Genomic DNA, 24,028 nt, shown 5'->3' on the forward strand with positions numbered 1-24,028 from the left:
TAAAATTTTAAAACACAGTTTATTGGGTATAATCAAGGTAATCATCTATATTAAAATCAAACGACAAAAAAAAAATAAATTTACAATTACCTGAGATTTCACACATTCTCATCTTGCTGATCTAACTAGAACCCTGATCCATTCATCCATATCCATCTACAGACCAAATTTCAAGGAACTGAAATATCCCGTAAAACACACACACACACACCCACACATAAATATTATGTTACACACCCATTTACACATGCATGCACTCACATCTTCCACACTGTTTAAAATACATAATCAATGAGCATTGGATGAATAAATTATGTAAAGTTATGAATTAATAAATTATGAAAAGTACAGATAAGTGTCTTATTTCCTATTTTTCTTTTTCAATGTCTGCCCTTGTCCAGAGAAAGCTTCAAACATTTTCTCCTCTTCTTCAGAGTTTCCATTTTGGGTTGGGCGGACTAATCGGATAAAGGATATTGTACCTCTCTTGAAATTATAGTTTGGAATTCCTCTGTAAAAGAAAAAAAAAGAAAAAAAGAATACAAACTTATATTAAATAACGATCAAAAAGAGAAAGGACAAATTAAATCAGTCAAACCTATTGAAAAATTTGATTTATCTTGTAAATAAAATATTCTTGCACCACCTGAGGCCATTTCAGTGCCTGAGCAAAGAAAGGTGGTACGACACACACACGATTTTTTAAAAGATTAAAGTTAAGGTGGCTGCAACGTTCATGGGCCACAGGTTCCCAGGAAAAGGTGAGACAAAGAAGGAGGATATATTTTGACATAGATATACCTTATAAGCGATTATCCCCTGTAACCAAATCATTAAATAATGAGAGAGAGAGAGAGAGAGAGAGAGAGAGAGAGAGAGAGAGAGAGAGAGAGAGAGAGAGAGAGAGAGAGAGAGAGAGAGTGGGAGGCCTAATTCTACTCAACTTCTAAGTCCTATGGAAGTCATTCTGATATATACTTGGGAAGAATCCTTTGATACCAGCAAATAAACCCATTATTTTTTTCTTCTTTCTAATATCAAAGCTAAAAGCTACAGAGGAAAACTGATCACAAGCCAACCAATCACACGACAAAATTAAAAAAAAAAAAAAACCAAAAAAAAAAAAAAAAAAAAAAAAAAAAAATAAAATAATAATTAACTTTTTATTTAACTATAATATATATCATAATATAATTTATTTATATAATAGATATATATAAAGAATATAGAAATCATAATTTATTTAATATATATATATATATATATATATATATATTATATATATATATATATATATATAAAAGATCGATGACTAGAAGCTTTAGAATATGATCTTAAAGAAGTACATGAAATTGCACACAATTTTTTTCTTTAATCTTGGAGATTAATCAACAAAGCTCAATCTCTGAGCCTTGTAGATAATAGCAGAATAAAAAAGCAAAAGGTCAGAAAGTCACTCCCAATTTTACTGTTTCAGATAAAACAGACTACCTTCTTTTGTTCAAGTAATGAGTCAATCATAAAAAAAGTCTATACACTCGAAGCACCCACCCAACCATTTTAGATAAATTCAGTCTTACCTTCTCTGCATCCCATTTCCTGATGGTGTTGGGGAATCACTTTCTGTTCCCTTTTTCTTTCCATCAAGTCTGTTCCCCATTCCACCAAATGGCTATTTCAAGATAAAAAACAAAACAAAACAAAAATAACAAATAAAAAGAAAGAATCCAAAAAAAAAAAATTAATGATGATTAACTGTTGTACATAAACCTTTCCTTTACGCATGTAACAATATACCCCAATTATTCATAGTTGGAAATCATATTGTTTCCTGTTTGCTATTCTTTGGAGAGGGTTTTCGTCAATTGAAAAGTACTTTCCGCAAGAGTTTCCAGACCCTGCAACCCAAATACTGCTATGTGGACTCATCCTGGGATTGAAAACAGTCCCATTACTGATAGAGTCAAGTGCTTTATTAATTCAGCTAACAGGACTACTTCTGCCAAAATATGGACAATATCTATTAACCACATCAGGATCAAATTTTTTACCATCTCAAAACGACATTATGTCAGGATGAAATATAAGCTGAAAATGGACCTTTAATTTAATGACACTAGAAAAACAATTATTTTCTTCATGTTGCAGTTCACTAAATGTTATTCGCTCTTTTTTAATAAACATCTGTGTGTTTGAAAAGGTGCCAAAGAAAGAAAGAAAAATGCAAGAAAAAAACATCTCAAAATCAGTCTTCCTTGACTAGGGATCAAACCGCAGACCTCCTGATTATCAGTCAGACGTGCTGCCATTACACCACAGAGGTACATGATTGGGTTAATTTTAAAAACAGCCGAAAATTTCCAAAAAAATCCTAAAATTCAGGAACTACGAGGAAGATTTTCATCACAGAAGACGCTTTAAATCTAAATTTAATTTTAAGTGATTCCAATTTTGATCTTAATTTCAAATTGCAATTATTGTATATCTATACATTTTTTTTTTTCAAATGATATTGTAATTAATCAATCAAATGTCTTTAGTTAGAATAAGTTATTAATGCTAGTGAGGAATATTGGGGTAAGTATGTGTGTGTATGTCCAAATGTGAGTGTAAATGTATCTGTCTGTGAGTTTGTGTGCATGTCTGTTTCATTATATGTGTTCTCAAAATTAAATTGCCAATGAATGATTGTTTGAATGCAATTGATATTGCAAAGTGTCGCCGAGCACTTATGTGGGAGTTGAGAGCTATATAAGTGACTTATTATTGTTGTTGTTATTAGATTTTGTCTTACCCTGAATGTTGTGTCTTCTTCTGCACTATCTGTTTCCATATGGTCCTGTATATCAGTAAAAGAAGAAAATCCAAAATTAATGTATAAAATTGAACATGAAAAATAGATTTGGATAAAACTCCCATGTATTTAAATGGCTCTCTGTGCCATGCTCAACACACTCTACTCTTGTCCATAATAAAATGTCTTTACAAAATACTAAGGTAAAACAAAAGAGCTCTGAATAAACATTTAAATTCCCCACATCCACTCTACCCTAAAAAAAAACAAACCCAAAAACACCCCCACAAAAACAACAACACAAAAACTTCTGAAAAACAAAAGAAAGCGACAACAATGAACCTGAAAAACAAAATGAAAAGACAACAGAAAAAACCCCCCAAAAAAACAATATAAAAATGTCCCGGTATTTTAAAAATTTTAAGACACAATCAATAACTATTATACTATACAAATAAAATACAATCAAATTGAAATTAAAAAAAAAAAAGATCAAAATTATGTCTACGATAGAACTTGTCGATTTCTTCCCCCAAAAAGCTGAACAGTAAAATAAAATCTTACATCCCAGGTAATGTAATTACATAGCAGTCAACTTTTCAAAGAACAAAAACAGGGCACCCTAACACATAATACTGTCGTGACCCAAAACAGCAGTGTGTTTGGACTACATTGAATAAAATCTAGATTTAGAGTCATTTTCTGCTTCTAGTTTTCGTTTGCTAGTAAAAAAAGCATAATCCCAGGACATGCAAAGTTAATGTTCATACACATACAAACATTACAGAGTTTTATTATTATTATTAAAAAAAATTATTCTTCAAATTGGGACTGCCTGATTTTATCTGGACAGCTGGCTGCTAAGTAATTAAACCCTTTCATCAAAGGGATGACCGGGGATCATCTTGCAAACTGCCTTCTGCAAAAATCATTGGTCATTAATCTCAAATTTTCCATGATTTTCCAAAGCGTCCAAAGAAGAGCTACCAAGCAGCTCTCGAGTATGAAAGGGATGACATACGAAGAGAGATTAGGAAAACTGAAACTACCAACACTAAGTTATAGAAGAATAAGAGGTGACATGATTGAAGTGTACAAAATGTTAAATGAAAAATATGACCAAAAAGCTGGTAATCTACTTAAACTCTGGCCTGAGCACTTCCTGAGGACAGAAACAAGGGGCACTTCTAAGAAACTTTTCACACAAAGGGCCAGACTAGATGTGCGCAAGCATAGTTTCGGTGTTAAGAGTGATTCAAGTGTGGAACAGTCTACCAGAGAAAGTTGTCAGTGCTGATTCACTTAACTCATTCAAGAACAGACTGGATAGCTATTGGAAAAACCGAGAAATCTTCTATGATTACAAGGCTAGCATCACATTCTGTCTTCACGGTAATCTGCAACCGGAAGAAACAAAGATGACACCTGAGTCCAGCGAAGAGGATCATTGAGAACCTGTGTTGGAAATCATCTCTAAGTATCTCTAAGTAAGTATGATTGTCAGTAATCTTTGCTGCTGGATATAATTGGCCTTGTCAACTTAACAAGAAGGAGGTCATAGTAATCAAAAGTTATTCGAATTAAAAATTTTCTGGCCATATTGAAATATTGTTTTCAAATGTACTGTAAAGCAGTATGATAACTATTGATTATTATATCCAAGATAGAATTTCTCTCCCATGATGAATCCTTTATAGAGATAGATAACTACACACGTTAAGAAAAGAAATGAAGGAATGGAATTTTTTTTTTTGTTAAAAAAGGACCACATTTTAAAGTTAAAATCAGACTGAATAAAACGTTGCTTACAGCAGAGTCCAAATGATCTTGTTTGTTTATTTGTCTTTCTGGCTCTTTGTAACCAACAGGAGGGGCAAAGTCAACCTGCAATTAAAAAGAACACAAGGGAATAGAATCAATCAAAGAACAGAGATTTGGATCAAACTTAATCTTGTTAAAAAACAAAACAAAACAAAACAATTAACGACTATAATACAAGACAAAAAAACCATCCATTTTTCTCTTTGTTTTCAAAAAATGGTCTTGTGAATCATAAACAAATATTAATTTCATATTATTTGAATTTCATTAATTTTAAACAAAGCTCTACAGAAAAATCCTAGTCATCGAAATGGTTGAATTAAAATTTTTTTTTTTTTATCAGTCAAGATTTAAAGTTTTCTGTTTTCTCTCCCCCCACCCCAATCGCTTAATTATAATTATATGCCAGTTGAACAATTAAAAAGTTTTCTATTTCTCAAGCAATATTTTGTTTAACTGACACAGACCAAAATGATGGACAATGGAGAAAAGAAATGACGATTTGAAAATTATTATGATAATAGCGATAATTTTTATGATGACAATTTGACATGAATGAACATAACATACCCTCATGTCACATTCTATAATGGAGACTGCTTTCCCTGGTTGTGTTTCCAAAACATAAAGTTCATACTCCTGTAACAAAACCATCAATAAAATGAATGTTAAATTGGCAATGATTTCAGTAGAAACTGCGATAATTAAGTTAAAAGCTAAACATTGTTGATGGCCCCACTTACACTGTCTTGCTTTTAATTGGATTATTTTAAGGTAAAATTTTATTCAATGAGTATTGTTGTATAGGAAACATAAAATGTAGAGCAAGAAATTGCCTCTAGGAAACAATATGCAAATAAATGAGCAATCTTATGAATTAGTCAATTCATAAATATGACACCTCATAACAAACAACTTTTAAAGTGAGAGATTGAAAATTTTAAATGAGAGAGAGAGAGAGAGAGAGAGAGAGAGAGAGAGAGAGAGAGAGAGAGAGAGAGAGAGAGATAGAGAGAGAGAGAGAGAGAGAGAGAGAGAGAGAGAGAGAGATGAGAGAGAGAGAGAGAGACTTGCAGAATATCCCTCTCTTAATTGGATTCAATATTCTGATGTCACATTGGCAAAGCAACGAGCAGCTTGGTTCTAAACAAAGAAAATCTGTATTTTTTTTTTCTTCTTGGTGGCTAGAACTTTTTCAAAGGTCGTGTGATCACAATGTATGTAATTCAAAACATGATCAGGTTTTAAATGTTTTTCTCCTCTGGTTACACCTTTATGCTCATTGGAGAAGTATTTCATAAGGGCATCCACCATTGTTCCGATAGTTTAGAACCAGCTACTAAGTTACTATGCGTCATTGCGAGGTGAGTGATGTCACAACTGTTGAACCCCATTGAGGTGTCTGCAATTTCAGGCCCTTTTGTCCATATAGAAATAATTAGATAAGCGGGGTATACCTTAGATTTTGGGAAAAGTACTATAAAAAAGACTAGCAATAGAAACAGAGGAAATCAAGTAATTTTTTACTGAACATGCCATGTTACGGAAGCAAAGATAAACCACAGCTACAAGGGCCTTGAAGCTATAGTTTGAGATAAACTACACATAAACATTAATCTCTTTTTTGGAAAAAATCCTAGTGAAACTTACTAAATTCACAGATTATGGAAACCAGATGTAATATAAGTACATACCTTATCATTATATTTGATAGCAATCACATCTCCTTGTGTTAGGCAAGCAAAATTACGAAGGGCATTCTCCAATCTAAACATTAGTTAAGAATGCAAACAATTACCACAAAAATAACTTTTTAAAATAACTGAAATGGAAGCCTTCTTTTAAAAAAACTGACATTTATACTCCCTTCTTAGCAACATGAAATCAATTTATATCATTAACAGCTTTAAAGAAAAACTTTGGAAATTTCGTCTACTAGAATACAAGACCTGCTTTGCTCACAAGTGACAACTGATTTTTCTTCTGAATCATTATCAAAATTCAAATCGAGAAAACTGATGAAAACAAATAATCTTGCCAATTAGCTCTTCAAAATGATTGAATACATTTGAACTATTGCCACAGATCATGGGTAGTCGAATGACTGGTGGGTAAACTGTGAATCAAACAACCACATGGTTAAACCTTGCTCCGATTTGGTTATTGAAAAGAAATATTGATTTAAAATTCAATTCAATATTGTGATTAAATTGAACAGATGGAGTTGTGTGAAGTGACTCAACTGCTCCAATTCTCTTTAATTATCTTCGACTAATAATATAAATCCCATCACTGTGCATGAATGAACATACAAACCAGGTACCTGTACAACAATGGCAACTTAAGATTATACAAAATTATAGAACTGTTGACATGATATCAAATGAAAGGATACACAGCTTTAGGGTTGGTTATGTCTAGGAATTCCACTGACTGAGGTTGGAATTTAGCATAGGTGGCCACTGAGAGGGAGAGGTTGTCTATCTGAATCAATTCCCCTTCATCTACACACAGGTTCCTCATCATCTGATACAGAGGGAAAATTTATATTAAATAATTGAGAGGAATTACGTGCATGTAGAAAAGCCTTCCCTTAAATGTAAGGAGTTACTTCCCATATCCATGCTGAGAGAGACCATTGATTCATGGTGTATTTACTACGAGACTCATTAATATGATACTACATCTTCACCAATCTTAATTCAATTCTTTCAAATTTCAAATTATATCTACAACTCAATACATAATCAATTTCAAAAATCGAAGCAACTTTAGAAGTAATTTTTTAAAAACACATATACCTAATTGTAACTGCAAATCACCCTAATTTGCTAACAAAGAATATCCTTTTTATCCTCTTTTAAGGCAGCAGATTCTAATGGTGCTCTCACTACTAATGTTATGGTGACTCCATAATCTTAAAACCCATAATATTCTGCACATACACATATATTAAATCTTACCCAATATGGGATATATATCCTCCCTTCATCTGCGACAAACTCTAATACACCACAGTGAGTCTCTCTCTTGGCTTTGTTGTTGGTCAATTTAAATAACATTGGGTACTGAATGTTGAGACGAGCTATTTGCAGAGAAGAAAAGGAGACAGGTGTGAATAACTATATATGAACGCAGATATAAAAAAACTATCTGATGATCAATATGGCTTACCTTTCGAATATACCTCACATTTGACCAGAAATGAAGAATACATTTTTTTGTATTGATAACATTTACCACCTAAGTATGTGAATTAATAATAGGTTGGAATTCAATAAACTGAAAATCATTTTAAAAAGAAAACATGAACATATAATGCAGAAAAGAATGATCTTTTTAAAAATACATTTGTTAGAAAGTACAAGGTTTACAAATTATTGATAAAAAATGAAATGAATTGTAAACATGAATATTTTTTATTGTCTATATTTTGTAGTAAAAATATGGAAGACAAGGTTGATAGAAAATATTTGAGAAAAATCATCCCTTGGTTCCTAGCAAAAACTTTCATTGTCTATGAAATAAAAGTAGGAATATAAGTATTAAATCGTCCAAATTCTACTCTTTTGCTAAAGTATTCTTTGTTATTGTCTTAGTTTATTTTTCTAAACCTAAACGCAATTGTACTTGAAATGATTGCAACTGAAGCATTTTGTAAGGTCTTGTCTTAAATCTACATGAGGACAAAAGTGTAAAAAGTTAGGTAATTTTCAACACAAAAGTGCTTTTCCGGCTAATTGCATGATTTTCACTTATTGTCAAATTTGGAACGGGAATATGTTACTTATAAAGCATAAAAAGTCATTGGCAACTGATGCTTCAAATAAGTTTGAGGGAACGGTTAAGACAGAGTGCCGAGGGACATTTTGAGGGTAGTAAAATCCCATTACAACCAGTTGGAAAGGATTCAAAATGAATACGAGTAAACAGGTCATTGTACTGGCTGACAAGTATACACACACACACACACACACACACATACGTGTATTCGGCCTTAAATGAGGTCTGTGTCATTCAAACGCACAATGGGGCCCTATAGAAAGAACTGCTTTAAACAGTTTTTATAAGACTTTCTGGCAAGAAGCAATCATCCACAAGATGACTGCAACTTTAAATTTGAGTTAAATATTATTTGAAGCTTTATATTGCCACGAATCAAAATGGGGACATGTGGCCAAAGGAGGTCCAATGATGGGTAATGTGTAACCAGTGTGTTTGTAGAATGAGGCCTTATGATTTGTGTGAGAACAGATTGAGGTCATAGAATAAAAAAAACCAATTACCATAACTTGGTAACTAAGACTCATGAGAGTTGGAGCTTATTCCAGTTTGGGTAAGAATGAAGTAAGACACCAATGATGCATTACTCTCAATAGGATTCAGGATGCTAGTATTATCGCAGACACTTTCCCCCAACAAAACCGGTACTTGTTACACCTTGGTTGAATGGAGCAATCAGTAAATTTTCTTGAAAAATTGCAACGGACTTAGCCAGGTTCGAATTTGGACCGCTTGATCCATAGTCCAATCACCTGCCCATTATGCCCCATAAGTACAATGCATCTCATATTAAGCGATAGGGTAATGAATAGTAGATGAAGATTGAAGAAAAAGGATTTTTTTTAAAAAATCAAATGAAACCAATGCCAGCTCAACATGCCTTCTCTCTGTGTCTTTCTGACACTGATTTGCCTTTAGCTAACTTGTACAAATTATTAATAGTAGTTATAGAGGTTCAAATCCAATAAATGCACAAATTTGCTTCCAGACAGGATAAGAGTCGTATTGAATCAGGACCACATCAGCACAATGCATCTTGTACAAGCCGAGCTGGATCTAACCAAACTCCAGTAGCACTGTTTGTTCTTTTGATAAAAACTTCAAACAGCTCTCAAATTTATTTACAATTTTTGCGAAGAGAACTGAAATACCCATTTTGTTTTTCTATAATCCAGCTACAAAATCTCCCCATGAGCAATATGGGAGCAGGCACTGATAAAGCATGTGCAATTGGTGGATTTGTATGGGACAGTTCGATACAACCCTACTGATTGCATACAACCTCCATCCAATTAAACGTGACCTCTCCAGGCAGGGTGCACTGTGTGAAACAAACTTAAAACGCCATCATGAATCATAGACGTGTGACAAAACAAACCACAATGAAACATTTTAAAAATTGTCACAACTGTTGAATAATCATCAAAAGGCAAGAATAAATTTTAAATGAAACTTTATTAAACACGTTTCGATTGACTTTGTATTAATTACAATTACGTTGATTGGGAATGTTCACGAAACTAAATTAAATAAGTGTTGTCATGTTTATCATGAACCAAGAAAATTTCACTTGATTGTTACTGATACACAACCAACTAAATAATATTTCGAGGGTTCAAATCATAGATAATTTTAGTAGCTTTGAATGCCGATTCATGATGTATAAAGATCAAATATAAAAGAAAAATACACAACAAAAATTATAAGCTACATGTAAGCATAACAAGTAAGTTTATGGGGAATATAGGATCCTGTGTTCACCTGTGTACCTCTTTAGGATCAGGATAGAATAAATTTAATAATAACATTTAAGGTTGATGAAAGAATGAGTAAAAATAAAACTAATACTAACAGAAAAAGGTATGATAAAAGTCTGATGGACGAATGAAAGCTACTACTTTAGGTAAAAAATAAATTCAAGTTTGAAATGAGTAACACTGAATTGGATTTAATATTAAGTAACAGCATTAACCATGGCGGTAAGGGTTAGAGGTCCGGGGAAAAATAAATTAAAAAATGATCCTTTTTGAGTTCATCCATCACACAGAAAGTGCATTGAATTACATTTATCTAAATCATACAAATCATTTAAAAAGTGAAGAAATGTAGGCATCATGATTCATATTTTAACAAATAACATTTTTATTAGGTTTTCAACCAATTTTTCAAATACAATCTATATAATCATAACAAAAACATTTGTGAAAAAAAAAATATGATGGTGATGATGATGATGATAATGGTATATCACTTTTATTTACTATTCATGTACTCAGATTAATTTTCTATTTTAACTTGATTAGAAATCTTCGGTGCTTTATTTCTTGTTGCCATCAATTCCCTTCCATATTGATTGAGAATTCTAAAACATAGCATTTCCAACCTTTTCACAGTGTTAAATTCAGTACTTTTCATAAGTCTAAGAAATTGTGAATATTAGGATTACCGATTAATCAACATTGAATTAGACAACATATATTTCTTTCATTCACATTCGAGGAAAAACTAACAGACAGTGATATTCATATTTTGTTTGTTTGTTTGTGGGGTTTAACGGCGCTTTCAACACAAACTAGGTTATATAAGAGCCAATATCCATATTCAATAATCCCACAAAGCTCACATATATACTTTTTTCTCTAACTTATTTTTACCCCATCTCCCTCGTTCTATTAGAAACAAATGCAAATTTGTTTATCCAACCCCTGAAAATACCGTCTATTGCAGTGTAGTGGTCAACTGTGCACTAAACCTTAAGTACCATTTAAAGGACAAGGTCAAGTGCAAGTTGGAGATTACTATGGAACAGGAAAAATAGACAAGCAGGTGTTCAGCCCACTGTATCCTTCCTTCACTGGCTCGATGAGTAAATACACTCAACATTATTAATCATACAAGGCCAATGAACAAGTTAATGTAGCCTATTTAGCCTCTCCCTAATGCCAACTTACTAAGTCTAATCTTTGTGATAGAAATACGGTGAGACATGTTCACCATATTCAAGTATTCTTCATATTTAAATTATGACCTGATGTTCTTGAAAAGTTTAAATGAACCTGTATTTGCCACCTCTTCATTCCATTCTTGTATATACATGCCTTGTATTCTTTGTAAAGAGACAAGAACAAATCAACTTGTTTTACACTTTGTAATTCCCAATAAATCCCCAGACCACAATGGTACAATAAAGTTTTTACTGGACTAGCCCAGGTGACTGCATTTGGATTAGAAACAGTCATTTTTAACAATTCATCATATATAAAATTATTAACAAAAGAGAGCATTTATACAACACAATATCCACTAAACGTGCTCAAAGCACTTTACAATGGGTCCCCAGCCACAACAACACTCAACACAAAGGGTGGGTCATGCAGCATATTAGACTCGAACATGGGATTTAAGCGCTTTTTCCGATCAAGGACTCAACTACTCAATGGGGTTTGAATCCATGACTTCAGTTAACACTGGATCAGAAGTCGTGTTGCTAACCTCTAGACCACATAGCAATACAAATTATCATGTAAAGGAAATAATTTTAAAGGTACTCATGTCACCACAAAAGTTATGTGTGATAGTGCATTTCATTCAGCAAGACAAAGATAAAACACAATCGTCCATTAAAAACACTATTGAATAAAAACTATGTTTGAGTTTCATAACAATCATCCATTAGCTAAAAAAACTTCTTAAGCAACAGGCAATTTTATAGACAGACATGTTCAGCCATCGTAAGAGTCATTGATATCTGAAAGATATCATGTACACAATATTTCTTATATCAAGAGAGGTTAAAAGGTTAAAAAAGAAAGTGACAACAATTTTTATATGGATTTTATATAATCAATCATGTAGGTTACTGTTATTTTTGGACTAATACTTTCCTACAGATTTTTTTATTTCGTTGTAACAGAAATCCTTAACATTTCGCCATGACCTTGCATTTAGACATTGTTCTTGATTTATTGCTCTTTCAATATCTGCTTTACCGGGTACTTTTTTCATTCTTATGAATACCGAAAGGTGTTTAAGAACTGCATGTCTTTCTGCTTGTGTCCATTTATGCCTTTTCCCACTTTTTCTCGTATCAGAGGAATTCTCATTAAGTCCCACACGTTCATATCTGTCTACAATAGCGTATGGCTCCTTGATCTCACTTGGCCCTAATTCTTGTGTGTCTTTTTGGCATTTCTCCACTTCTTCATCCAATCTGACTCTCCTGACCTACTGTTGTTATCTGGTTCCAATTCAAAATTTCCTTCCAGTGAGTAGTCCTCCACAGAAGTGCTTTTCCCAGCGTTGATTTTCATAAGTATTTTTGCAACTTTGGCCTTTTGGAGAATGTCATGAGGTAAGCGATAAAAATCGCGGTGAACGCGGATATCATGTCCAGAAATTGAGCTAACTGGTCTTGTTCAGTGTCAGAAATTTCTAAAGCTTGGGATATAGTTGCAACTTGTTTTCTTAAAGACGTCCAGGTAAAAATATGTGGATTGGAAACACCAGCTTCAATTGCCATAACTCTAATGACATCGCTTCCACGATATGGCCTCTCTCCATTTGGAGTAGCGAAGAGGTATTTGCTCTTTATTGATAATCTATCTCTTTCCCCCATGATGGTGTCAATTTTGGTCAACATTGAGTGTGTCAGTAGTACAGCTACCCGGCGATTGAATTTGCCTCTGATTTCTATGCGAGTGAATGTTTGAACAAGTCTTCTTTCTGTTTCTGTAAGAGATTGAATGATCTCATCATCAACGGGTTCCTGATTTTTTTGCCCATTTCTAAATTCTCTAGAGTCAAACGCTGAACCTCACCACCTCTTTTTCTGTTGAAAAGAGAAATTTCACACAAAGCTGCTTTTGCTACAGAGGGATAATCATCCACTTTTAGATTCTTAACATAACTGTACAGTTTTTCTACATCCTGACAACAAGGGAGTAGTTGGGGGCTGTTGAACTTCCTTCTCTCTAGTGATTGGCTTGCTGATGATGAAATGTGATCACACCAGTTTCCAGTGAAAAGGGATAAAAAATTATCAGCATTATCTTTCTGCATTTGGTCACTCTTTTGGATGGCATGTGACTTCAGTATGAATGCACATTTTTTTACAGAGAATCCGAGCTTGAGAGCAAGGGAACCCTTCCCAAATGAATGTGTTTCATCCGAATACTCTGCAACACTGCGGACAGATTCGACAAGGGTGTCAAAGTTTCTCACAAGGAGAGCATCTGTGAGGGATTTAATATTTCCATTTGACCGATCTTCTAAATCTATTACGAGTCGCGCAAGTTCTCTCATTCTACCACTAATATGGCCAGCAGTGTGCTCTTCAACATCACGTTTGTGGTATGTTCGCTCTCCAAATGCAATAATCAATGCATCGCATTTTGCCTTCTGGGATATCGAGTCATCTTTCATCTTTAGTAAGACATTTTGCCACAAGGACTTTGAAACATTCTTTGGTACAGGTAACATAAGACTCCCTTCCCTATAGGCCCGTCTAGGTTTTCTTGTACAGCAGGTTAAGGAATGAGCTGCTACTTTCTTTTTGCGATATAAGCCTTTACAAGTGGGACAGGGAACAAGTGCATCAACTTGTACATTTTTTCCTCGATATTTTGGAATCAATATACCTTCTCCTTTTTCCAATACATCAAAGTTATGTTTGTAATCTCCTTCTTTTATTATCTTCACCCAAGCTTTCCATCTCTCATTAGACCCTTTTGGCAATGACAATATTTGGCCAACATATAACTCATTTTTGTGCTTCATTTCTAAATGTCTAGCCATTTTGTTAATCTGTTTATCACAATAAAAACATGAATGATATTTCTTTAAATTGTGGCTGTATATCAATTGGTGGAGCGTTCGTGTTTGTTGTGTACAGCATGGGATACTGAGGGCTTGCACTTCCAGAAGAGGAGCAAGAATCGCTGATGTGTTGATCCACCGGGTAGCTGAGAAATAAGAAGAAATAGAACAATTATAATGTGGCTGGATAAAAATGGAGTGCGATTTTCTTATTTTTCTCAGTCCACTCATGAAAAGATACAATTTACATGAACATTTCAATGAATTTACACTCTAGCCAAAAGCAGTCAGTTAGGTCGGCAATTTTTTATCTTCATTTTTTCACCCCATCCACCCACCATCACAATGGATTCCACACATGTTGGACCTCTATTTGAAAATGTCCTCATTGTGTGGCTTGTGTAACCTATGGATGTCCTCATTTTGACGCCTTTACAAGAGCACAAACACACACATGCAAAAAAAAAAAAGAAAAGAAAGGATAAAAAACATTACCACACAAAGCAAACGTCTAAAAAGACCAGAGATAAAGAAAAGACGTGTATCATAATAAGACAGAAATAAGTAAGCCAAATGGTTATGTCACTCACCTTTGGTCCTCGAGGGCAGGGGTTCGAATCCCACAGTGGAATTTTTTTCTCAAAACCAGAGTTTTAACGGCTGTATCCCATAGTTCTATCGCACACTTACTTTAAATCGGAGGTGTCACCTTTTATATAACCTATTCTGTGTTTAAAGGGGCGTTAAAAAAATACCCTTTTTTTAAGAGATAAATAACAATATAAAGTCAATTTCGCATTCAAGCACACTTTTCTCTCCTCACAAACACCATGCTTGAATCCGGCATCTATTGTAGTAGTTGTAATAATAGTGGCCGAAGTGGAACCACGTCTCATCAATTGGAATAGTCAAGCCATATTGAACATGATGGGTGAATGGATGGGTGACAAAAAACTTGTCTCCCAGAAATTATTGTCAGGGCGTTGTGTCCTTTAAATGCATTAGCTCACTCAACTCAGGTGTAAATGAGTACCTGGCAGTTAAGACAGCTCTGCCTCTGTCCCATTAAATTGTAACGCACGTAACAGGTCGCCTGTCTTGTCCTATGTGTTACATGTTTGCTGTTTATTGGGGAAAGTGAATTGTCATTGTAAAGTGCTTAGACCGTAGATAAGCGCTTTATAAATGCAACCTTTTTTATTCTTTTTACCATACTTTGTTTTCATAGGAGATCAGTTAAAATGAGATCTCAATTATAATGAGACATTTTGATTGGAATGGAGGTCACAATGCTTAATACGAAATGTTTGGGAACAAGAAATTACCTCAGATTACAAATGATAAGACGAGATGAGCAAAGACTCATTAAAAGTAAGTGACGATACCAGCAACAATGATAATATTAAAGGTAAAAGTTAAAGCATTTTGTTGACAATGGTGATGATGGTCATGATCAGAGTGTGAGTTCAGTGACTGTAGGTAGTGGTGACAGAGAAAATGTTAGTGATAGTGATGGAGAACGTTATGGTCAAGTGGTATTCTTACTTAACTTATTTATATATTAATAAGACATCAAGTTGTTTTTTTTTTACATGACTTGATACAAGAAAGCGAGCACACAGGGAAAATTTCTATCAATGCATTATTTAATTATATATCAATTGGAACTGTTTCAGTGTTCACTGCCAACTTAGTTTCCAGCCTGTTATAACCCCCACCTTAGACACAACAATGTAGATCGAAGTAAGCGCGTCATGACCAGATCTAAACATTGACTTATATTCTTACAAACTACACATTTGTTTCAAATTTTACAATAGATGCTGACAAAATAAGGAAATATTGCCATAGAATATTTAATCTGAAAGAAAAACTAATGACACGGTTGATATTTTTCTTCAATAGTCAAAAAAGAGCACAAGTACAAGGCACAGTCACAACTTTGTCGAAGTCGAAACTGTGTTTACATGAAAGTCTGAAAGAAAGTTATGAAGAATAATTAGTGTGACTACTAAGTAATAAAAACAAAATACTATAATTTAATATCTTACCTTTCATTTAATTCCTGCAAATGCGAAAAAAAGTACTTGAAAGTCAAACGTTTAGTAGACATGTTGATTTTAGACCCTCGCAAACTTTTTCCAGGAAATCGAAACTAGAACAATCGGAACTGCTATTAGGTACTAAACTCTTATTTGATTGGCTGAAATCAGCCAATCAAATAAAGCATTTCAAAAGATGACACGAGAATGACTTGCTCATGAGCCCGTGGGTTGTGTGTGAAAATAAGATCAAAATATGTGTATAATGGGCTATACACACGTTACCAATGAAGAGGACAAAATGAGGTCTTCGTTTTATTTCCACTTCAGGTCCTCATTCTAGACATTACATAGACCATAGAGGTCTTTAAAAAATGAGGTCCAAAATGTTGGACCTCTATTTGAAAATGTCCTCATTGTGTGGCTTGTGTAACCTATGGATGTCCTCATTTTGACGCCTTTACAAGAGCACACACACACACACACACACACACACACACACACACTTTGAAATCTAATCCTTGATTTCAGCACTTACTGAGTTGATCAAGAGCTGATGGTGGCATGATAACTGAAAAATACAAGAAGAAAAAAAATTATGATCCAACTGCCTTATAATCTAATAAAAATAAAATCACCAATGGAGCTAAGATCATGTCAACATAAAATGGCAATTCATTCAAAAAAAATAAATGAAGAGTGATCCTTCTTTAATCAAAAACTACGTTCCTGATTTCCAATGGATGACTTAAGAAAAGGCAATTTTATTTTCTCTCAAACTACTTTTTCTTGCTTTTGTTCCTGGTCACTACACAGCATGACTTCTTTTAAAAACTAACAAACAAATAAAAGAGCTCCAATTGCACACTTTATAGGTCATATCAGAGCCAGACGATTTTGTTATGTCTGAATCCAATCAATGCATTTAATATACTGTGACCATGATATAAATTAATCAATAAATATTAGATGATAATAATAATTCTAAAAAACTTACTTTTCCCTCCTCTTTCAACGTCTTCCCTGTCACCCATTGTAACACTAAAACATCTGTATGTTTGTTGAAATGGGCGACCACCAGGGACAGGAAGGTCTGCAAACGACCGATTAAATCCAAACTGAAAAAAAAGAAAAGATAAACGCAATAATTAGTTCATAATAACATCAGAAACCCAATCCCAAAAATATAATATAAGTGGTAGTCCTTAGAGCTCATGGATTCAGAGTGTATCCCAGTTTCTCTAAAGCTAAACAGACAATAGCTATTCCTTGCTACTCTTTGGAAAGGATTCTGGTCTATCACAGTACCTTCCATCTGATCTAACAGACCCAACTACCGAAATCACTGCTGCATGGACAGGCCCTATATAAAAAACATACATGTTTCAACGGTCTTTGCAACATTTTGATTCTTGAAAACTAATTCACATAAAATATTACAGCCTACTCTAGCTCACTGATTCGGCTCTTGTCTGCATTTCTTGTTGGCATGTTGCGAGGCCAATCCTGAAATTAAGCTATTCTGACATTCTACGACTTTGATGATATCACATAAAGTATTTCGATAATTTGACTTCTGCTTAAAAGTTATGATAGATGCTGACTATACAAAAACACAGTTCCAAAAGAGTTGTCAAATGCCTAACTTCTCTCCAGAATTTGTCTAAACACTTTGATAACTCCAGTCCAGTGGCCGCTGAAAGGCTCACTGTAAGGTGAAACTTGTTTTTTGGCCCTTTACTGATTTGGTCACCATGGTGTTGTGAACCTAGGTGGCTAATTTCGTTGCCTTAAAGGACACAAAACAACCTTTCTAATGGAGTATTTCATTCTCAATTCCTGATTGTATTGTATTTCTCAGAAAGCAAACGAATACAAAAATTTATCAACTTTTATATTATATGAATCTGAAAAATATTATATTTATATGGATACATTTTAACTGGCTACTTGGTACATTGACAGAATTGAAGAATGTCTCTGCCAAATTGCATTGAAATCTGAATGGTTTTGGGGCGAACAACACCTAGGCCTAGGGATTCGTCTGCGAAATAAACAAATTCACGGCCATCATCAACATCCCCAAAATTGTGTTCAGAAATCACAAATTATAGAAACAAAAGAAGATCAATAAAGTTAACAGGTAGTGAAAATTTTAAAGGTTGGTGGACTATGAACCGATTTGATGATAAGCAAGTTTCTTGCTAGTTGAAAAAAGAAGGTGAATTGCCAGTTTGACGTTTCAGTCCAAAATGTCAAAAACTTATATTTCATTGACCCCTTTGCTTTAAAAAAAAAAAGCTGGATTTGGCATTTGAGTTTGAGCACTATTTACTTTCATCTTGTGTTAAATATCACTTGATATTAACTGATTTGGGACACAAATAACCACTGGCATTTTTTTCAGAATATTTAGTATTTATCACGAGGGGGGTGGGGGGTCTTGGCTCAGCTCTTCACTTTTAGGACTCCAGTACAGATATTTATTCAATATTTACCATGGGGGCCACACAGACTAGTTTCAATCGTAAACAAAGATGGCGGAAGTTTGACTCCCATGGCAACCATATTTTTTTTTATTCATACTTTTACTTCAATAAACAAATAAGAATGAAAATAAAAGAATAAAATGCTCTTACATGAAAAAACATTATGAAAACAAAAAGTTAATATATCAATAATAAGCCAATAAAGAAGGGAGAGCGTGGTGTTTAATCAGCAGCGACCGTGGGTCCAAAGGTCAGCTACAACGTGATGTCACAGCCACTGAATGCCGGCTCAGTTGAGCGGTAAGTCTAAATTCGTGTTTTTTTGCGGAGAGTTAAACAAGTCGCGCGTCAAGTTTAATTCTTACTTATCTTGTTTCATTCAAATATTTAATAGTTGAATTTTATGTCTCCGAAGTTTAAATACTGTCGTCCAATGGGTTTTTATGTTCTTAAGCTTTAAAAATTGCATTGATTTCAAAAGAAAATAACTCGAGTTATAGTGATCCGATCGACTTCAGAAAATACTGTTTCGTAGTTTAGCTTCTCCTCTTCAAAAAGATGTATCTGAAGTGGTAGTACGATCCGAAAAACGAAACAAAAATTGCATTTGTTTCCGACCACTCCCGCAGGTCGCTTCCACGGCCGGTCACAAAAACTCAATGGGTGGCTGATCGCTGATTCAGCCAGCGGCTCGCGCTCTCGCTAAACTGCCTATTATTGGCAGACAAGTCTGCCAACAGAAAAAAGTCAATAACTCTGGAACCGTTTGTAGTAGAGAAAGAAAAAGGTGTCAAATTAAATGTTATCTCAAGCCCCATCCATCTCATTTAGTCAAATAAATAATGTTTTGAGATTGAAATTTTTATCGAAGTGAGTGACAGTGACTAGGTTCTTTGGTAAACGTCCATTTGGCCCTCCAGCAGGGAGCTGGTAAATGGTCTAGTGGGCTGTGACTCGATTTTTTAAACTTTTGAGTGATGTTATTGATTTATGTCTTATTTTCTTCGAGGAATTACTCTATCCTATCGTTTGGTGTAAGTGTCGTTTATTTTTAAATCAATGAAAATTTAGTATATCTTTTGATTGTGGATAAAATAGGTTATAATTTAGCTTTGGATAATTAAAAAGTGAGAAATTGGTAAATCAAAATTTCATGACGGCACGTGGATTTAACATCTTAACTAATTAAATTCAGGGCAAAGCTGTATACCGCATCCATGAAAAGGTAGTCGCATCGCCCGTGGCTGAGCCGCTGATCGAGCCCCGATATCGATGTTACGGCTCTGGAGTGAAAATTGTGTTTACCGGTGAACATAGTTTTACTTCCATTGCCGTGGAATCGCTTCCTGTGCACTAATTTCGTCACTTCCGGTCTCATTTTAAAGAGGAGAAGCCAGCGCATCAGGCGGCGTTTTCAGATTTTTAATCCGTTCATTCTGTGTTCAGATGCCAGCTGTTTGAAAATTTGGTAAGTTTTAACTTCATTTTAAATACATTTTTCATTATATTACCTATTTTTAATTAATGTTATATTATTCGCCAACCATTTTTCTCTATGTGTGTGAATTTTGGTGGTGATTGATGCTGGCGAAAGCGTCTTTTAGTGACTTTAAATACGATGCGTGTTCATGAAGTTGGCGACGGCCAACCAGGATTGCCTCTCGATGTATCCCCGAGTCTCCTGTGTACAGTGCAGTCTGTAAACTATCGACTGCGTTTGCTTTTGTGACTTGTATAAATAATTTCAAGCTAAATAATTGCTGTAAAAAGACTGAAAATAGTCCCATCCATAATTTTAGTTTTATTTTATGAATGAATGTTGAAACTGAAATGACTTTTTAACTGGGATGATACCGGACAACTAAAAATTATGTTCCACTGATATTATTTTTTATCTTTTATTTTTGTTTGTTCTGCAGGTTAAGTGTGTTGGTTTAATTTAATGTGGTTAATTTCAATACAAATAATACAGAATAGCATGATAGAGCCAATTCAAGTATATTTCATTCATTACTTTACTCTTTACCACAACAAAAATTATTATATAACTTTTAATTTTGTTGATTTAATCATAATCGAAGTACTTTTTTTGTTTTCAGAGTCAGACGTTCATTATGACACCACATTTTCATGTTTCATTTCCTGCCTTGTATTTTTAAATATGAAATTGAAATAACAATATGAATTTGATTGTCTGCCACCTCCAACTCCCGTCGTCTGCCGCCTCGAACTCCAGTCGTCTGTCTTGTATTTTTAAATATGAGATTGAAATAACAACATGAATTTGATTGTCTGCCACCTCCAACTCCAGTCGTCTGCCTCCTCCAGCTCCAATAATCTGCCTTGTATTTTTATATATGAAATTGAAATAACAACATGAATTTGATTGTCTGCCACCTCCAACTCCAGTCGTCTGCCGCCTCTAACTCCTGTCGTCTGTCTTGTATTTTTAAATATGAGATTGAAATAACAACATGAATTTGATTGTCTGCCTCCTCCAGCTCCAATAATCTGCCTTTATTTTTAAATATGAAATTGACATAACAACATGAATTTGATTGTCTGCCACCTCCAACTCCAGTCGTCTGCCGCCTCGAACTCCAGTCGTCTGTCTTGTATTTTTAAATATGAGATTGAAATAACAACATGAATTTGATTGTCTGCCACCTCCAACTCCAGTCGTCTGCCGTCTCGAACTCCAGTCGTCTGTCTTGTATTTCTAAATATGAGATTGAAATAACAACATGAATTTGATTGTCTGCCACCTCCAGCTCCTATAATCTGCCTTGTATTTTTGAATATATGAAATTGTAATAACAACATGAATTTGATTGTCTGCCACCTCCAACTCCCGTCGTCTGCCGCCTCCAGCTCCAATAATCTGCCTTGTATTTCTAAATATGAGATTGAAATAACAACATGAATTTGATTGTCTGCCACCTCCAACTCCCGTCATCTGCCTCCTCCAGCTCCAATAATCCGCCTTGTATTTTTAAATATGAAATTGAAATAACAACATGAATTTGATTGTCTGCCACCTCCAACTCCAGTCGTCTGCCGCCTCTAACTCCAGTCGTCTGTCTTGTATTTTTAAATATGAGACTGAAATAACGACATGAATTTGATTGTCTGCCACCTCCAACTCCCGTCGACTGCCTCCTCCAGCTCCAATAATCTGCCTTGTATTTTAAATATGAAATTGAAGTAACAACATGAATTCGATCGTCAGTCTCCCCCAACTACTTCTGTATCATTGCTTGGACTTCGATGTATTTATTCAGTATCATTACCTGGATATTGCCTGTGTCTACATTCCATGCAGCCAACAACCCAGAGTGCCTAGATTTTGTTGTCTTCTGTCTTTTGCCACATATCAGCCATCTTATGGATTTAAGCGAGTCAGTACGTGAGTACCCTTTAATCTGTTCTCTTAGTGATGTTGAATGCAAAGCAATTATCAAATTTTCTAAAGTTCATTTCAATTTTAATGTAGTTTAATAGTTATTCATATGATACATCTCTTCGAGATGTTCAGTTTGATATATGACATGCCTATGTTGCAGAAAGTTTGCAAAGTGTCGGTATTTATCGGCTTATTGTTTGTTATTATGTAATATGTTACGTAATATTCAATTTTGCATTTTCAGGTTAAGTTTTCTCTACCACTCTTATGTAGTTCTTGTTTTTAATTTTGCATTTTTATCACTGACCATGTTTGCATATCTAAAGCGGCAAGCTTGTTTCTCCCGAGTACTGTTGGTGCCCAAATGTCTTGTCCAAGGATGCAAAAACATTGGGCAGTACATTTGCAAGTTGCATTTACTGACACTTGTTCAACTTTATTTCTAGCCCTGTTCATTGTTTTTTTGTTTTTTTTTTCTTCTCTCCGAATACCAGTCATCTTTCGTCTGTTGCTCATTTGCCAATGCCAAATATTAAGTGCCTTCCCCAAGGACACAACTTTAGTGTCTAAATTCATACGTTTACGCTCCTTTCCTCTTGTTTTAACAATTTTTGTGTTCAAAATTAATCATAGCCATAGTATTGTAAGCATGCTCTGGAAGAAGACCACCCTCAAATCTGTTTTTAAAGTTATTATCCGTTCCTCGCGTCTTTTTTTTTCATTTTCTAGGGTTATGTAATTGCATGACGTTGCATAATATTGCATAATAATCATTTAATTTTTTTTAATTTGCTTCGTCTTTCCTTTGCGATCATTTTGATATATGGTTTTATATGTATTCCACCCCAAATAACCGTGATTTTCCATTTCCCCCGCTTTTCGGTTGCTCTCTGGTCACAGTTTTAGTTTCTTTTTTCCTCTTAAATTATATTAAGTATTTTGGTCCACTTTTGCGGACTAATAATCCCGTAACTTTGGTTCTAATTGTCACATTGTCATAATTTTGGTACCATTGAAAAGTGTATTTCTTGCAGAATAGCATGAGACTATTTTGAAAACAATTGCTGCAATCTCAAATTTTCATGCAACTACCTACATGAAATTCGTTCCAGCAAAACCCTTACTCAAATCTTAACGGCCATTTTAGTCCAGTTTTGAAATCCAAATGGTGGATACTTCCGGAACAGTTTCAGTTTCAGGTCACAAAGTCCGTCAGTAAATAATGGACAAAGAAAGGCAAATAAAAATAAAATAGAAGACATAATTTTTTTTCAGCCTTTAAACTAACATAACTTTTCTTCTTTTTATCTAAATTTCACAATTTTGGTATCATTAGAATCGTGTTGAAATGCACTTTATAATGACATAGGTTTCATTGAGCGCAATACAATTTGAATTTTTTACCAAAGTACCTATAAACAGTACAGTGACAGTGGCCAGCCAACTTGAGACTGATTCTGAAGTGTGAAGCTCGAGCTTCAAACAGCAACAGTTGCCATATCCGCAGGTTGAGAAAATGTATCTCTTACCATATTTTAAACTTGATTTTCTCCAGTTGAAAATTAAATATTCAGAAATGGACGTCTGTTGTAGCTAATTAATCAATAGCTCTTTTTATTTTTTCCTTAGTTCGCTGACTGTTTCATGACGGTGCATTGTTTATTTTTGTGCGACCGGAAATAAATTTATCGCAAGATTTTCTTTTCATACAAACGAAAAGAGTTTCGTAATGAAGTGATTAACAGTGCTTTTTCCCCAGATGCATAACTTGCGAATCTGGAAGCGTTAAGGTATATCATTATGCAACAAAAGTAAAGTAATGACCAGTATTGAAATTTTTATTGCAAACAATAAAGTATCATAAAATCTGCAATGCTAATAG

General features: G+C 34.3%; 1 protein-coding gene and 1 pseudogene across 1 annotated transcript; both read right to left on the minus strand.

Moving 5' to 3' along the window:
* Positions 1 to 23,834, minus strand: LOC144968523 (ubiquitin recognition factor in ER-associated degradation protein 1-like). Its single transcript, XM_078906980.1, has 11 exons — positions 23,676 to 23,834; positions 17,252 to 17,372; positions 16,793 to 16,825; positions 7,579 to 7,700; positions 7,011 to 7,141; positions 6,310 to 6,382; positions 5,186 to 5,254; positions 4,604 to 4,678; positions 2,795 to 2,839; positions 1,581 to 1,672; positions 1 to 511 (listed from the first exon to the last, which is right to left on the minus strand). Exons 1-11 carry the CDS (start codon positions 23,676 to 23,678, stop codon positions 361 to 363), a joined length of 915 nt encoding a protein of 304 aa, XP_078763106.1. The 5' UTR covers positions 23,679 to 23,834; the 3' UTR covers positions 1 to 360.
* Positions 12,212 to 13,037, minus strand: LOC144966915 (uncharacterized; annotated as a pseudogene).
* Positions 23,835 to 24,028: the final 194 nt, after the last annotated feature.

The sequence above is a fragment of the Berghia stephanieae genome, chromosome 3 (genome assembly GCF_034508935.2).
Source record: "Berghia stephanieae isolate SIO BIC M18660-M18661 chromosome 3, UCSD_Bste_1.3, whole genome shotgun sequence".
In the NCBI taxonomy this organism is placed as follows: Eukaryota; Metazoa; Mollusca; class Gastropoda; order Nudibranchia; family Aeolidiidae; genus Berghia; species Berghia stephanieae.